This window comes from Cynocephalus volans, chromosome 8, assembly GCF_027409185.1.
Source record: "Cynocephalus volans isolate mCynVol1 chromosome 8, mCynVol1.pri, whole genome shotgun sequence".
In the NCBI taxonomy this organism is placed as follows: domain Eukaryota; kingdom Metazoa; phylum Chordata; class Mammalia; order Dermoptera; family Cynocephalidae; genus Cynocephalus; species Cynocephalus volans.
Window position 1 is genome coordinate 140,725,525 of NC_084467.1, and position 17,930 is coordinate 140,743,454.

Consider the following 17,930-nt stretch of genomic DNA (forward strand, 5'->3'; position numbering starts at 1 on the left):
ATGCAGCCTTGATGACACCTTGATTTTAGCCCAGTGAGACCTATAGCAGACTTTTGATCTACATAACAGCAGGATTATAAATGTGAGTTTTAAGCCAGTACATTTATGGCAATTTGTTAGAGTGGCAATAGTAAACTGATAGAGGTTACTAACATATCTGACAAGACCATAGAGCCTTCTTGACAAAGGAAAATGGGATACAGATAATCCATGATATACTATTCCAATTATTACTAGTAACAGAGATTGGGATGCAGTGCAGGTGGAAGGCAAGGTGTTGAAAGATCAATTAGCTATGGTCTGTGGTTGCTACAGAGACAGTGGTAACTATCAAGATTGAGGCTGGCTGTTTCTGTCAGTCCTAAATAATGTACACAGATAAAAGTATAAATTAAAAGCTTTGAAGTTCCGGTCAGTGCACAAGGAGAAAATTAGTAAATCTCTATGGCAGCTGTAAAAGAGTCGCTTATCTTCTTGGGCACGTGTTAGATATGAGTGGGGATCAGCCACGGTCTCAGGATATTAACATCAATGTCTGTTTTGCCATGGACCAGAGGAAAGAGTAGAACCTCGACACATAGGATGGGAACATTTGGGCAAACACAGACAAGACAAAGAACTGAACTCCCAAATTGTCTTAACTTCCTTGCAAATAAGGAGCCCAATCCAGCAGAGGGGTGGGGGCCGTTGGATTTGTGGTAGGTGAAGGAAGCTATGCTTAACAACTGAGTTCTCATGATCAGCCTCAGAAATAGGACTGTGAAGCTATGTTTTATGTAAATCATTTCTTTTTCTACCTTGTCTCTTTGCTGCCTTATATAAAAGGCATCGGCAGTGGCTCACACTTTAGGTTTAGATGGGAGTATGTCTGAATTCATATCACCTACAATGAAATGACAGCTGGTAGAACTTTATGGGTCCTCTGTGTTGAGGACCCACGTTTCTCACCCAGATAAAAGGATGCTGAGGCAAAGCGTGTCTCCAGGTTGGATGTCAACCTTTCTCCACCTGGCTCTGTGTCCTTAGAAATTGACCTGTATGGACCGCCTCCCCAGTCTAAATTGTCTTCTGGCTGTGGGTTAGGTTTAGTCAATTCAAGGCAGGAGATTAGAGGGTGAGCTGAGAGGGAAACATCAGGGTATTTATTTGTTAGGCTCCCACCTCACTAAGTCTGTCCCAACCACTATTTTAGAAACATAGCTAGAGATTCCAGCTCGTGTCGGGCAGCCCTTGTCTGTAGCTGCTATTTCTAGCCCTGGGTTTCTTCTCTCATCCCTTGTTTTTCTCCACCCTGCTCTCACTTTTCTAAATAGTCCCTTCATTAAACTCTCCTCAAACACCCCTTTTTTCTTGCCAAAACCCTGACTGATATCATCATCATCACAACTAACATTTACTGAGCACCTGTTACGTGCCAGTCACTGTGCCCAAACGCCATACATAAATTAGCTTATTTTATTCCCACCACACCTCTATGAGATGCATGACTATTGTTACTCCATTTTACAGACTGGAAAATTGAAATTTTGAAATTGGCTCATAGCTTATCCAAACTTACCCAGCTAGTAAGTGCCTGAAAGAGGATTTGAGGCCAGTCTGTAGAATTTAAGGAAGCAGAGTTGAGTAAGTGTAGAGAAGATGGGTTTTGAAGTCAGAGACTCAGTACAAATATCAAATGGTGACATGAGGCAAGACACAATTCCTCTGAGGTTAGGTTTCTTATTTCTAAGATGGGAGCTACATTGCTTCTGCCAGTTAGAGTTCCTTGTTAGCTGGAAACAGAAACAATACTGCCTAATTAAGATTACAGGAATCCAGAGAGTTCTAAAGGACCCAGGTAGCAACAACTGATAAATTCATTCTTCAAGGCCTTCATGTTGTCAGCTCCAGCAATTTCCCATCCACAGTTGATAGTGCTCAAGATTAACATTCCCTGGAAAGAGTGCCCACTTGGTCTTGCTCATGTTACTTGTGTACAACTTTTACCAGGTAGGGTAGGGCATGGTGTGCATTCAGTGTTGGGGGTGGGGGTTAGTCTCCCTGGGAAAATCAGTTACCTGCAAATTACCTGCAAAAGGAGTAAAAGGTGCTATGAAGGCAACACAGACAAATACACACGATATAAAACCTACTTACATGCTTCCTGCAAAAAGTGGAGATACTCTAGGTAATGGCACAGGGCTCAGGGCTTTCTCTTCCCTCCTGCTTGACTGTTAAGAGAATAGGATTTTGATTGTAGTGGGAGGAATGGTGGTAGAAGGAATTTATGCTCCACCAGCTGTAACTATTGTCTGCCTTCTGACAGTCTCTCACAGGAGCTAGCTCATGTCTACTTCCTGTTCTGCCCAGTAGAGCTGCCAACCCCCACCCCATAATGCCTGTGCTTATGTAGAATTCTCTCCTATTGTCTACAGGCTTCTGCAAAGGGTGTATCTGTGTCCTACCTCTCCCTCATCTGGTCCATCTCTTTGTTGTTCTAGACCCTTCTTTTCGGGCCGGCCCATGGCTCACTCGGGAGAGTGCAGTGCTGATAACACCAAGGCCACAGGTTCGGATCCTATATAGGGATGGCCGGTTAGCTCACTGGCTGAGCATGGTGCTGACAACACCAAGCCAAGGGTTGAGATCCCCTTACCGGTCATCTTTAAAAAAAAAAAAAAAAAAGACCCTTCTTTTCTCCTCAACAATGTAATTTTGAAAAATTTCAAAAATATACAAAAATTGAAAGAATTAAACAGCAAACACCATACATATAACCTAGATTCTACCATTAATAGTTTATTTGCATTTCCATCCATCCATCCATTCATCCATATATGCATCCAAGCCTCTGTTTGACAACATTGTCTTACTGATTTTTTAAAGATTTTTTTTTTTTACAATGAATCCAAATCTTTCATATCAATGTTAGCAAAGAACCACCTGACAGGGACCTCAGTAACTTCCAGGGGTTGAACAAGTCTCTGTTGGTTAATGCTTTGACTAGGTGAAAAATTTAAAGCATTTGTTTCTCAATAAGTAACCATCTGCTCTTTCTGTTGGGCTTCCTGATTCCTGTCATTTCTAACTATGTCACTAAAATAGATTTTTCAGAAAACTGCTTTGGAATGGTGGGAAAAAGTCTATAGGAAAAATTCATTGACTGAAGTGACCCACAACCAGGAGAATACCTACACAGAGCATGTTCTAGATAATAATAATAATAGGTTTTGAAAAATGTCCAAAATCTATTCCACAATTTCCAAAGAGATTTTCACATCTGATTACAAAGCCTTGGAGGACTCTAAAATCTTAGGAGGGAAACTTGTGCTCTTGAGAATCAGATAAGCATCTCAACTCCTGAGGGCTAGTTGAATACCAAGATAATCTACATACCCCAAGTTGCCTTAGATTCTTATGTGACTAGGTTTCACTGTGAGATCTGTGGTTCTCGTTCAAGCCCCTGAATTCAGGATTCAGGTATCTGGGTCCTCACTGATTTGCTTAATTGTTGAAAGGAAGTTTTGAGCTAGTGTTAGTCAAACTTTATTTTATTTATTTACTTATTTAAAAAAATTTTTTTGCTGGTTATATTTTAGATGCAAAGGTGATAAATTGGAAGAGAAACATACCATAGCCATTTTTCAAGTGCAAACACAAGTCAGTTTGCATTCATCTTTAAAATATGGAGCATCTACTGTTGGTACCGTTTGTCTGTGCTCTAGCATGTGACTTCATTCTCTGCATTTCATCTTGATGGATGAGTAGGGTTGAAAGCATGTGTTTTGGGAGAACTGTAGGGAAGGTGGAATTAGCAGGTAGCTGGGGAAAGCTTGCTGAAAAAAAAAGAGATTGAGGAATAATCCTGCCTCAATTAGAGACGTTCTAATTTGTATTGCAAAGGACATAAACAGAATCCTAGGACATGTCAAAGAAAAGGAATTAAAGATGAAAAGTAGGTAACGATATCAAAGAGAAGCGTGAGCAATCCCTAAATAAATGAATACAGACCAAATGGAGAACAGACATCTGTGAATTGAGCTGGGAAATTCCCAAGTAACCCAGGCACGATCTGATAACGTCAAGCCTGGGGTGATAGGATATGACAAAGGGATGGATACTAGAGAAATTTGGTTTGTTAGCTGCCTATGTAGACTTTTTTTTTTTTTTAACCTTGGTTCCCTATTTCTTTCAAATTGTATCCCACATTATTGTTCAGGTACTCACCATTCCCATACATCTCATGCTATATACTTCAAGAGAAGCTGATGTCACTCGCAACTCCAGGGATGGGCTCTTGTTTACTTAAGCTGATCAGCACAGCCCACTGCCTAGCCACAGTGTGTGATTCAGAGACAACTATACGATCTTTACTGAGATGCTTGGGAAGAAAAGCATCTCTCCCGGATGGTGTGCTCTAAGCTTGGAGCTGCTGCAGCTATGCTGACAGCATGAGGGAAGATAGCCTTACGATGAAGCAAACCAGTGGAAGGCAGAAAAATCAGGTCAGCACGGATAACCATGAGCCACTGAATTGACCTCCTCTGAAGTTCAAACAATCCCTATTCTTAAATTTGACTTCATCATTAAGTAGCTACAAGTTGATAATGATGCTAGCGTAGCCCAGATGATATTACTGGAATGGTTAATAGTGCAGATTTTACTACCATATTAGAAAATAATCTTCTACCACAATACCTGGCACTTAGGAGATGCTCAATTAAAATATAAGATGGGGGGGAACCTCATTTCACCCAGCACATATTTTTATGTGTTTTATTTATTCTAAAACACCAAAACTAGAAGCAAAATTAGATACTCACATGGTTGTGTTAGCAGAGTGTTAGTGGTGGTCGTGGGGCAATTGTATGCATGAGAGGTAAGAAGTTGCTGAAGGAAAAAATTGTATGAGGTATATTTTCTCCCAATCACTCTCTGTGACCAGAGATAAAGCATCTGATGAGGTAGGAACAGAAATCAGTAAACGGGTTTTCTCAAATTTTCTTGGCTGCTCTTTCAAATCATTTCTATTCCTGAGAGCCAGCAGTTCACAAGAGGGGGAAGCTAATGTATTTCTCTTCTTATTTTTCAAGGCAGAGGGAACTACCTAAAAGGGAAAAGAAATTAGATAATGTTGTATCAGAACTCAGGTCTGATACTGACTCTTCTAATAAACCATTGTGACCCCACAGAGTCTCTTTCTGATACTGGTAACTGTATCTCCCTTTCCAAAATGGGGATAATGAACTAACACAGTCTTGTTGAGATGTTTAGAGAATCTGCAAATATAAACTACTTGAGAAATATTCATGTACTAGCTAGGTAAAGAGAGAAGAAATTATACCCTCGAAGAGATCAAAACTGCGTTTTCCTTGGTCATCATCCAGGACTTGTGTGCAAGGCTAGTGTGGGAGTTGTCCGTGTGTGACACCCCTGAGCCCGTTGCTGATGATCTTAAACAAATTTCAGAATTCAAACAAGGCATCATTCTGACTAATAAACAAGGTCATAAGGTGAATCCACCGATTCGCAAGCTACCCTTGTGTGAGGGGAGATTTTTCCTTTCTGGGCTAAGCACATTAACTCTTAATGGTGGCTCATATCCATCTGAGAGCTGTAGTGTATCCATTTATCAAGGCTATGTGTAGCCTCAAGGTGTGAGTGTTGTGTTACTGGAAGACAGAGAGTTGATAAGTATGGTGCAAACTAGAAAGAGTGGCTCACTGTGGGAAGGAATGAATGAGATGGACAGGGTGATTAAGGAAGGAAGCAGGTTCCTTAATGCCTTCTGTACATGATAAGGTCCTTTAAAGCTAGAGAGGCCTGTAGTAAACATCAGAAAGACCAGGGATTAGCCACAAAGTAAACATCTGGTGGCATATAAGGCTTAGCCCAGGAAAAAATGGGTCAAGGCTATCATGGGAGTAATTTATCAAGAGCCTGTGCCTATGCACAAAATACATAAAGAGGTAAATGAGAGGATCTCTGCCCTCCTGAGACTTTCACTCTATTAGAGAGACTGATTATGCATGTAGAAAGATGGTACATCATGCTCAATATTGACACCTCAGGGCTAAGGAGTTTACAGTCCCAATGTTGCAGGAGCTCAGAGGATTTCCATGGGCTTGGGAAGTTGGGGAGAAAGAGTTGATTTTGAGCTGAGCTTTGCAGAGAGAGTGCTGCTGAATGGCTGGGGTTTGAGAATGTGTGTGAGAAGAAGTAAGAGAAGTAGAAGGAAAAGTCAGAAGAGGTGGCCCCCTGATGATTCCAGGACATCCATGGACCCCCTGCATGCCCACAAATCATTCCCTCATCTCTTCCTTTTAAGCAGCAATGTTATATGTAAATGAAGATGATTTGAATAAACAAAAAGGAGATGAAGTGCCAAGGAGGGCTTCTGGAAACCCTTAAAAAGAATAATTCTATTGTCGTGCTGGCTTTCTATTACTCCTATGTGTATACTTCTATGTGTATTCAATACAACAGGTGTGGAAAAAGGAAACTATAGGCTGTGATCGTGATAGTGGCCCTTTGCTGACTAAAATGCAGTAGCATTATTTCCCAAGAACTTAAGAGTACCAGTAACATCATCACGTAAGCTCCTAAATTAACTTTAGGCACAACATAAAATATTTTTGAAAGGATTTTCTGGATATCTTCTTAGGAGGAGATTTCAGGTCAGAAGTTACATTAAGGAATTAGTCATTAGGCACCAGGACAAAGCCAGTCACATGTCAATCTTTGTTGTCATGTGCCTTGTTGCCAACATGGGCCTCAACATTATCATGTGGACAGAAGGGAAAGTATGATAATATGGGAAATGAGGATCACATTTTCTCTAAGTGTCAGAGATCCCAGAGATCTTTCCTGGAATTGCTGGACGATTTCCATCTTCTTAATGAGCAACACCTCATTTAGGAAGGCAGTTGTTGATGTCATCTGGACCGCAAAGTCCTGTTACAGATGAGATCAACATCAACTCAACTGCCTTGTAAGGAAGTAATGTTTTCATCACTTGAAATGTCCGAGCCAAGTGTTCAAAACTTAAGTCATGGTTTTCTTTTTATTTCTTCCCTCGCCCATAGGCCAAACTCTGCCAACCCCCCTTCTTGGAGAATGAATGGCACTTCCATCCATCCAGTGACCTAAGCCAAAAACCCAGACTCCTATCTTTTTTCTCACCCTGACTCCTGCTGCTCTCATTCCAGTTCCCTTAGCGATTCCCCAGTCTGTTCCCTCCACCTGTCTCCACTGCTGCTGCCATTAATCAATCAGAATCTCACCTTTGCTCAAGGGGAATATTACAACAGTCTGCTAATGGGCCTCTTTTGCTTTCCTATAACAGAGTCTCCATAATAAATCAGGAGTTATCCTTCAAAAACCCACAATTCTGTTCATGTTACTCCCCTGATTTAGATCCTTCACTGCTTCTAGGATGACGTTCCAACGGTTCAGCTGGCGTAGGAAAGTATTCATGAAGACTCTGGACCCTGCCAACCTCATGAACCTCACTTCTTCTCACACCCTCCATTTCTTAGGCCCCACAGTCCAGCCAGGCCAAATTATTTTCTAATCTCTGAACGTGCTCCACTCCTTCCTGCTTCTATGTCTTTGTCCAGGTTGCTCCCCCTTTCTGGAATGTTCCCTCAACAACCATGTCTACCTGACCAACAAAGCTCATCTTTAAAGGCTCAGTGCATGGGTTGTCTACGAAATCTTTCTGGTCTGCTCCCTTAAGAAGAATCACTTTTTAAGTCAGGGCTCCCCTCCAATCAGTACAGTCTTCTGGTATCACACATACCTGTGTGCTTTCTGGGGTACATGTTTATCTTCCTTTTGAGACTGAAGATGAGGGCTGATGCCATATCCATCTTTGTATTGTATTTATATTAGTATTGTCAGCTGGTTCCATGTTAGGTTCTGCCAAAGGGAATGCTAGAAAGAGGCTGTAAGACAGGAGGAGGAGGAAGGCACATGCTGTATTTGGCTTCTGGTCGACCTCCTGCTCCTGTGAGCATCACCCTAGCAATGCTTCTTCACCTTCCTGCATCAGCAGCTGAATCCAGTCTGCAGTTTCTGTAACCCTTGCAGAACCAGCCCCATTAGGCCCCACAGAGAGACACCAGCATGGGCTTCTCAGAGCTGCTTCCTGCAGATGCTGCCTCCATGATCCTGCAGGTTCTCCTTTTACTTTTAGTTACTGAGTTAACTGTATCTAGTTAACAATTCTTTATATTAAATTTACTCTCAAATAACCAATATGGTTTCCATCTCCTGACTGGACCCTGACTTACACACTTGCTGAACCAAAGGGGAAATCCTTTAGCATGAAGGTGTCAAATTAAAATTTTGCTCATAAAAACACCAATGGATTTTAAAAAATGAACAACATAGTGTCATCATTTAAAAGCTTCCCTCTAAAACATTCACTGAATCTGTAATGCCTTAGCAGGTAACTTTATTCAGGACACTACTCTCCAGGTGTTAAATCTGAAATCTTTGCTTTAGACAACTCCTGCCTAATTTATGTTGGTCACTTTCTGCAGAGCCTAGACCAAACTCTTTTTGACTAGTCCTACCCTGGACCACCAACTCTCACTTCTCATTCTAGTCCTGTTGTGATGGGGCCACTGCCCTGAGCATCTGTTCATATTCTCTACTGGTTTGTCATTTGTATGTTTTCTGCCCTTTCCTCCCCCACCCTAAGAGCAGGATCACATCATCTGTTTCTGTGAATCCCCACAGCTCAGTAAATGTTACACAAACAAATGAGAGAATGAAGTGAAGAATCGGGCAAAGGGAAAACCCACTTGCTTTGGGTTACCACTGCTCACTGAGTGGAAGATCTTGGGCACAGTGGCACCTGATAAACATTGCTGATCGACCTACTCCCCGGTATAATGTATGATCCCAGTTTCTCATGAGTGCTCCTGTTTTGCTAATGTTATTTTGATATAGATCTTTTATAGGTAACATTATTTTAATGTATATTAATGGTGACAGAGGCTGTCATAGCAGGAAGAGTATGAGTTTGGAGTCAGAGAAACGTAGGTTCAAATTCTAAATCTGCCACTGACTACCTGGATGATCTTGGGCAAGTCACTTAACCTCTCAGAGCCTCAATATCCTCATCTTTAAATTGGAGTTATAATAATAATAAAAAACACGTATTGAGTGTTATGTGTCAGACATGTTTTAAGTGTCATACATGTACTAACTAGTTTAATTCTCACAGAAAACCTGTGAGGTATCTATTATTATTATCCCCATTTTACAGACAGGGAGACTAATCTCAGAGAAGTTAAATAACTTTCCCAGGACCACCCAGCTAGGAATTCTGGGCATCAGGATGTAGACCTAGGTGGTCTGGCTCCAGATCCCAGCTTCCTAACTGTAGGTTCTATTGCCTCTTCCCTTGTATGGTGACCTGGTCTGCTTGAGATACCATATCAAATTACCATAGACTATGTGGCTTAAACAGAAATTTATTTTCTTACAGTTCTGGAGGCTGGAAGCCTCAGATCAAGGTGACAGCATGACTGAGGGCTCTCTTCCTGGTTTACAGACTGCTGCCTTCTTGCTATGTCCTCACACAGCTGAAAGAGAGTAAGCAAGGTCTCTGGTGTCTCTTCTTATAAGGGCACTAACCCCATCATGAGAACTTCACCATTATGACTTGATCTAAACCTAATTACCTCCCAAAGTCCCCGTCTCAAAATACTATCACATTGGGGGTTAGGGTTTCAACATATGAATTTGCTGCTCGTGGTATTTGGGGGGGATAGTGGACAACACAATTCAGTTCATAGCATGTGGTGACAGGACTATCATTCAATGAGCTAACAGATGTTAAGGGGCATGGCCTGTATAACATCTGCTGCGTAAATGGCAACTATTCTGGCATCCTGGAAGGGAATTCAGAAAGAGCTTGGACTCAGTAGCTTAGGTTTGAATTAGATTTACCATTGAAATGACCTGGCTGATGTGCATAATTATTTTTGTTTTGAACAATTTGGCAAAAGCCTCTGCCTCAAATAGCAGCAGGATATTTTCCTGTCATCCTTAGTGGTCAACTTGGTGGAAGGTATTTGGTTCTGTAATGTTTATTCTGTGTTCTGTTGCTAAGGAAAAGGTGATGTAGCCAGATAAAGAGGTGAGAGAGGAAAGCCAAGCCATGTAAAGGAGGCCTCCTGAGCAAGCCATTTGAAACAGGGCACTCTATCCCTTTACCCTGCTTTATTTTCTTCCCAGTACCTGTCACTACCTGACATAATATATTTGTTTATGTGTTGTCTGTTCACCTACAAAAATAATTTTATGAGGGCCAGAACTTTATCTGTTTGGTTCTGTGCTGTCTGATCTTTTCCTGAAACAGTGTCCTGCTCAGGTAGGGTCCTCAGTAACTACTTGTTGAATGAACAATGCCTTCACCACCAGTTTCTAGTAAGTGCAGAAAGATTTTTCATGTGCTATCGCTCATACCCATCTCTGGCAGAACTGAGCATATAATTTTAAAATGCAATGAAGAGAAAGCAATTCCAGGTAAGTGTGGAATTAGAGCTGACGTTTCCTTCAGCTCTTGAGGAGAAGCACTGTTTTAGACACGGCAGCCAGGCAGGGACTCTCGGAGGAGACATTTGAGGACATACTGAATGAAATGATGGAGATAGTGTGTTGATGTTATCACCTTGAATAATGTTCACTTTTTAAAATTCCTTTCAGAATTTAGTTCTAGGAAAAATGTTTTCTCTCTCAAAAAATACTGAGGACCAAATAACTCTGTGCTATACTTTTTTCTTCGGCTACTTGGAAGCTTCGAATCAAACTTAATGCTCAGGAATAATATACTGGCTTCAGCTACGATTTTAGAATATTGATATCTCTACATATATATTTTAAAAATCTATTTCTATTTTAATAAATATTATATGTTTCTTTTATTATAAACCATCTCAAATTTCAAATATCAGTTTAAATACCTGAATAACGAAATAAAGATCAGTCCTAAAGAAAAGCAGGCATGGCAGGCCAGGCTGGTGGCCCTGGAAGAATCCCTCCCCTTCCTGGTCCCCTGCATGGCATACACTTCTGCCAGCCCTCTGGTCCTGCCCTTTGTTCTGGATTGGCAAGGAGTGACCCCATTCAGCATATTCATCTTCTTCCACCTCTTTTGCTATGTCACACGTACCAGCAACACATACAGCAAATCTGATCCTGTGTTCTGTTGCATCTTCAGGACTCACCACTGTCCAGCAGAGAAAAAATCCATGGAGATGTGTAAATTTTCTAGCCGTCTTCCATGTCATGTCCCCCTCTAAATTCATGCCATAATGATACTAAGTTTCCTGAGTTCCTCAGCGTACCATTTTTGTTCATACTTTGGTGATTTTCCTATTTTGTCTGTTTGGAAGGTTTTCCTAATTCTTGTTCATCTTGAAAACTTGTCTTTACCCTTCTGGTATCTTTAGTTTAGCCAATGGGATTCTGTTTATAAAAACGTATTGAGTGATTACTGCATGCCTAGAATTGTGTCTCAGGTTACAGGGTGCTAAGCTTAGCTCTCCCTGAGCTCCCTTGACTCCTTGCGTGACTCATTTCTCCTATATCCTATCATGTGCACCTCATATATCCCTCCATTATTTTGCTCTAATCCACATTGCCAGATAGGCATTTACTTAGCTTTATGGTTTATTTCCTCTGCTTGACTCTGAGTTCATGAAAAGCAAAAGATGTTCATTCATCTCAGTATCTTCAAGGTACAGAGGTGGGCACACAGTGGGTGTTGATACATATACAATTTTTTTAAATTGACTAAGCTAAGGATGTGATAAGCAGAAAGAGCAACCAAGAACAGGGCCTTTTGTATAGTAGCTGCTCACTAAATATTTATTTACTGCAAGATAAAATAAAATCCAGATGTACCCAGTGTAGTGGACTGAATTATGTCACCCCCAAACTCACTGAAGCTTGAGTTGTGTCCCCCAAGTGTTATGTGTTAGAAACTTAGCCCCCACTGTGACTGTTAAGATAGTGGGAAATCCTATTATGGTAACTGAAAGGTGGAGCCTGGAGGAGGCAATTGGATTATAGGACCACGCAGCAGTGAATGGATTAATAATGGTGGTCAGGGGCGCGGAGTGAGTGAGGAGGTTATGCTCTGCTCTTTCTGCTTCCACCATTTCACAGTGTGATACCCTGTATCACTAAAGTCACCACCAAGATCCTCACCACCAAGTCCCCTGGACTTTGGATGTCTCAGCCTCTGAAACTGCAAGTAATAAATTTTGTTTTCTTATAAATGACCCAGTTTCAAGTATTTTGTTATAAACAACAGAAATGGACTAATACACCCAATAACTGGGTAAGGGAAAGAAAGTGTGGTGGGTGTGCTGCATAAGTGATAAGTGTACATGAACGAGAATCACACATTTTGGGTGAAGATGTAGTGACTGGACCTTTGAATGTGTATATTTAGTTTGATTAAATAAATATTTCTTGAACACCAACTATAAATAGGAAAGCTCACCAAGTGGCTGAGTTTGAGCAATGAGGCATGTGTGACGCTCACCTGTGAAACAAGATTGCATTAAAGGTGTGCACGCTGGAACCAGACGAACCCTGGGTTTAATCCCAGTCTCAGCTCCACCACTTTCCTGCTGTGTAACTTTGGGCAAGTTACTTAATTTTTTTGAGCCTCAGTTTCTCATAAATAAAGATAAAAATACCCAATTCATAAGTGTTTATGAGTTTGACATGAGACAATTCATCTAGAATGTAATGTACATTGTAAGGATCCTATAAATGTTAGTTATTAATACTAAAGGCCAAATAAGATATCAGTACTAAACTTTAGATTTATCTTCAAATCAAAATAAAGAGCCATGTTAACTTTTGAAATAAGTATAAAAATGTTTAGCAAAATCTCAAATATTGAAGTTGAACCATATTGAAATGATCAATATTGAACTGTTTTTGACTTATTAAAATGGCAATGTCCTTTTATGGCCCAGTTTTTCTTGTGTCGTACAGCTGGTCACATGCCATTCAGAGGCAAATTCCTTAGATTTCCTCTGTCCACTCTGATCTCTTTCCTCTCAGCCAGCTGTTCATTTGTGCTCGCTCAGTGCACTCTCTGCTTCCTTCCAGAAAGGACTGAAGAGGCTGAACTCCTATAGCAACTGTGCAGTTCATTTGGCAATTCATCAGGTACTGCCTTGTGAGAAATCCTCATTACCTTGAACTGTTATGTAAATCTTGTAATGGTTTGAGCTTTTTACAGGCCAAAAGCTTTTAATATGGAAAGAGAACTACCCAGCTGCCTTCAAAGGAGAATGGAGAAAGGACCCCACCCTGTGTTGCAGGGCACTGACTTAGGAGCTGGAGACAGGGGCCTGGTGACGGGGAGACAGAGCAATGGCTGTCATCAGCACCCAAGATGATGGGCCCAAGGAAGAAAAAGGACTTGTTCTGTTCACCTTAGTAAAGTAAAGAAATAGGATCCATGGAAAGAATCATGAGCGAGATCTGCCCCTTGACCAAAAAGGCATCTGAGGCGTGTGGCTGTGCCCCACCTCTGTTAGGAAGAAAAGGATGAGTGGTGCTCAGGACACAGAGCTGCAGATGAATAGAAAACGGGCTTTCCAGACACCGAGCTGGCCAGAGGGTAGGTGTTTCTGAAAGGTTGAAAATGACTGGACCAGAGGATGCTGTATTTCCTCCTCTTCTAGTTTCTAGACTGTTCCTTCTCTAGGAGCAGGGCTTGTGTTTAGTCTATTCTTGTACACTCCACAAGGTCTAGTGGTAAAAACACTATGGTCTAGTGGTAAAAACAAACAAACAAAAAAAAAGGTCTGCTGGGGTGATGGATTGGCTCATTCTGGTCCCTTTACCTGAAGGGGCATGATATAAAGACAGCAAATCATCTTAATTATAATAATTGTGGATAAACGTGGTACCTAGGTCCTTAATGGGTTCTGCGTCTCTTAACTTCAGCTTGAGATTTTAAGGGTTTACCTGACAGAGCCAACTATAAACATCATCATCATCATTTACATTTGTGGAGCCGGGTTTTCTATACAATATTTGTCTCTCTCTGGACCATGCCTCATAGGTAAGATGTGCATTGTCATTCTCATTTTAATGAGGGCCAGAGGTTCAGAGTGGTTAAGGAAACTACCTAACGCCACACAGAGAGTAAGGGGCAGGCAGCAGTGTGGTCTTCTGACTTCTGTCCCTGACCCTGGGTAAGTTTCCTCTCATGACCCCTCGCAGAATGCCAAGGAGGTATTCCTTGAGGAAAAGGTAAGGAGGCAGCAGAGGAAACGAAGGCAGGGAGGAAGCAGGGGCGGGGTGGGGGACGGGGATGTGATTTGTCTCATCACTCAGCAGCGTTTCCAGGTGTACGCGTCGACCCTGGGCTGCTCTGCATGGGCACCCTTGCTCCCTGTGTACTGGGCTGGGTGAGCAGCAGGTTTCCCTTAGCCTATCCCAGGTTCCAGGTTCCTGTTACTGAGAGGCCCAAGTTACCGCTTCTTCCCAGAAGAGGTATGATGACTTCAACCCTTGCCTTGGAACAGATCTTTGTGGAGTCCTGTCAACTGGCCATGGCTTTTCCAATGCTCCCCACCAGTCTCAAAGGCTACACATCATGGAGGATGAGAGCTTTAGCTAGGGCCCAGGAAGCTTCTGATCGGGCAGGCACCTGTGGGGAGGGAGGAGCGGCTGGGCCAGCGGCAGCAACCAGGCAGGCGAGATTATCTTGTTGACTCATTCTCAGAGTCTGAGCCGAGAACCTGCCTCCTGAACCTGTAGCAAATCTCCTTTCAGCTACCGTCTTCCCTCCCTCCTGTGTGGCTGCCGCAGCCCCAAAGGGCCCCAGCTTAGAAATGCTACATATGCTCCCCCTAATTAATATGTGACGTGGCATCTCACAGATACCTCAGCAGCACTTTCGAGGCTGAGAGGCAGATGACAGGTGAGCTTCTTGTCTTTCATATGCCTCTAGACTGTGACATGTCCCAATGGACAATCAGGCAGCTATGGATCTCTCCCTTCAGTGAGAGATGTGACATGTGTCGGGAAAAGGAGATGGCTCTCTCTTCACATCAAAATCTTGCTTCTTGCCGAGTGTTCAGGTGTAGCTAGCAGGTGGCTCAGTTTGGTGGGTGCACGAAGGTGAGGCACATGTTCCAAAGAGCAGCAGCCTTTCTCAGGGAGGTCACTAGTTATTAAAAATCTGTGTCTCCTGGTCTCAGCTTGACTCCAATTTACCCTGCAGCCTTAAGCATGTTGTCAAACCTCTCTATGCCTTTGCTTCCTCAATTGTAAAATAACAGTTCTAAAGTGTGTTAATAGTCCTGGGGAAGAGTTAATCAAATGAATTGTGATACGTAGAAATAAATATTCATTGAAGCTAACATGCAAATATAAAAGCACCCTAGGAAGAAAGGCTTGTCTGATTCTTCTGAATGATTTCCATAAAGCTGGGCTGGCTCCCAGGTGATGTTATGGAGCCATTACACAAAGAGACTGATGTTTTCAACTTATTCTCTTAACTCATACTGCTTTATATTTAGACGGCTGTCTATGGGGACACCATCAATATCCCATCAATTGTAATTGGGAAAAAGGTGTCTCAAAGTCAGGGTGTATCATTAATCTTCAGCATCAATTTATAGACATATCAGCATTGGCACACCAACTGGGATGTCAAAGCTCTATCCCACTGTGGAATGCAGCAGATCATAAATAAGCCAGGACCTTCCCAGTCCAAGATTCTAGTCAACCCCAGAGACTAAATGTCAGGATCTGACAAACTAAAGCAGAGTTTTGCTCCTTGGGGAGAAATACAGACAAGAAGTTTAAAAGCCTTCTGTCCCCAGTTTTCTTAAGGGTCAAGAAAGTCTATCCCTACTGAATTTAGATTGAGGCATTTTCCCCAAGGCATTCCATAATCCTTTACTGAGCATGTCCTATGCAGTGTGGGCATTTCTCTCCTCCACACTGGAGATGTTAGGATGACAAAGACATGCAACCTGCATTCAAGGAGCTTACAGTCCACTCAGGAAGAAAGACAAGAGACAGACAATCTTAGTACAGTGGCACATGCTCTGGAGAGGTAGCCCAGTGTGCTGTGGGAGCCAGAGGGGACAGCTAAGTGTGTGGGAGGAAGGACTCCTGGTTAAAGATGGCGAATCAGCTCCACATGGTCAACTTCTTTCTCTTTCTCTCTCCTGAGCCCTAGGAGAGAGAGAACTGATTACAATCAGTGATTGTAATGAAAGAAAAATTCTGGGAATAAACCTACAGTGATGTAGAAAAGGGGAGAAGTGCCTTCAGATAAGAGAAAGTGGATGGGGAATGGAACCGGCAAAGCAAGATGGAGGAAGAAGCTGCCCAGCCGGTCAAAAGGTGGGAGGTGAGAGAGGGAAGGGAGGGGAGGATACAACTGAGAAGCGAGGCCCAGCAAGGCTCAGAAGACGGAACTCAGGCTGGACAGAATTGAGAGCTAGAGTATGACAGACAGCAGAAAACAAGAGGGCTCACTGAAAGCCTTTATGGGAAAGGCCCGTGATGAGAGCACCCATCTCCCCTCCAGCATATTCAGCAGCTGTGTGTCAATCTCCAAAAGGAATTGGGATGACCGTCAAGGCACTGAATGGCCACCGACAGCAGACCTGTACTGTTAACATGCCTCCTACCCCATCGCCCCAATGCTATGATTCTCGACAGTGAGTGATTTTTGCCGCCCCACCCCTGCCAGGATATTTCACAGCGTCTGGAGAAGGCATGTCGGGAGGACAACAGACTTTGTGGATGTGCTACTGGCATCCAAAGGGTAGAGGCCAGGGATGCTACTTAACATTCTACAATGTGTAGAAGAGACCCACACAGCAAAGAATTGTCTGGTGCACAATGTCAATAATGCCGAGGTTGAAATGCTACTCTAACAAAAAGTCCTCCAGTTGATAAACCCCACACCCACAAACTCCATAACCATTTCAGCCATGCCTCATTTCAGTCATTATGGACCCACTTAACCAAGCAGCTGGCCAGTGTCGGATGCTGTAAGAGATGCTTCACAGCAGAGCTGTGAGATGGTCACTGGAGGCACGGGGAGGAAGGATGTTTCAGTGTTGCTTTGGAAAACTCTCAGACAGTACAACAAAGTTTTTAAAAAGAAGAAGAAGAAAGCATGAGAATTAGGAAGAACAAAGAAAGAGTTCCTGTTACACGCTGAGGGTGAAAAAGGACTTTTCAAGGTTGACCGCAGTACCAACTGATGGCCAGCAGAGGGCAATTGGGGCAACAGAGCAGAAGTGGAACTTCCACCTGCCAAGAACGCAATCACAGTGATGAGAACGCGTCATTGGGTCAGGAGCTCAGCTGGCTAACAGCATGAAATAGAGAAGGCAGTGGCTCGCTGACTCCAGGACAACTCAAGTTTCACACAGTTGAGAAATTTGATCATGGAAGAACTGGGACCCAGAGCACTGGGGGTGAGGGGCCAGAGTGGGTATAGGGCCTGGGGTGGCAGAGGCTGATCCCTTTCCAGGTACTGGGCGTACCATAGAGCAAGGGGAAATAGGCCTCTGAAATGCCTCCAGGTGGCAACTGGGTGCTGGCAGTGTTTGCCTCCTCCTCTCAGCTCTACTTTGCTTCTCATAGGTCCAGTGCCTGGTGCGGCAGTGAGAGGACGGCAGAGAGGACTGACCTGCAGGGCATGCTGTGACATGAGTGCATCTGAAGAAGGTAAATTCACAGCTGGCGGGAAAGACGAAGCCTGGCTTTGGTTGGAAGCAAGCTAGTGTACATGTGAGTTCCTGCCCACCAGTGCCATGATGGCCCTGCAAACCCAGCATCACACTCCGTGTGTTTTGATGGCATGAACCTCCTTTAAAAGTCACTCTGTAGGTACTTTTGTAAAAGTAAGCAACAAAGAAGAGTTCAGA

General features: G+C 42.9%; 1 protein-coding gene across 1 annotated transcript in view; it reads right to left on the reverse strand.

The window, feature by feature from the left end:
• Window positions 1-1,990: 1,990 nt before the first annotated feature.
• LOC134384790 (procollagen galactosyltransferase 2-like) overlaps window positions 1,991-17,930 on the reverse strand; it is an 83,917-nt gene continuing 67,977 nt past the window's right edge. The window contains exon 8 of the mRNA XM_063106550.1: window positions 1,991-2,068. Within this exon, the coding sequence (XP_062962620.1) occupies window positions 2,013-2,068 (56 nt within the window). The 3' untranslated portion in view covers window positions 1,991-2,012. The remainder of the gene's footprint in view (window positions 2,069-17,930) is intronic.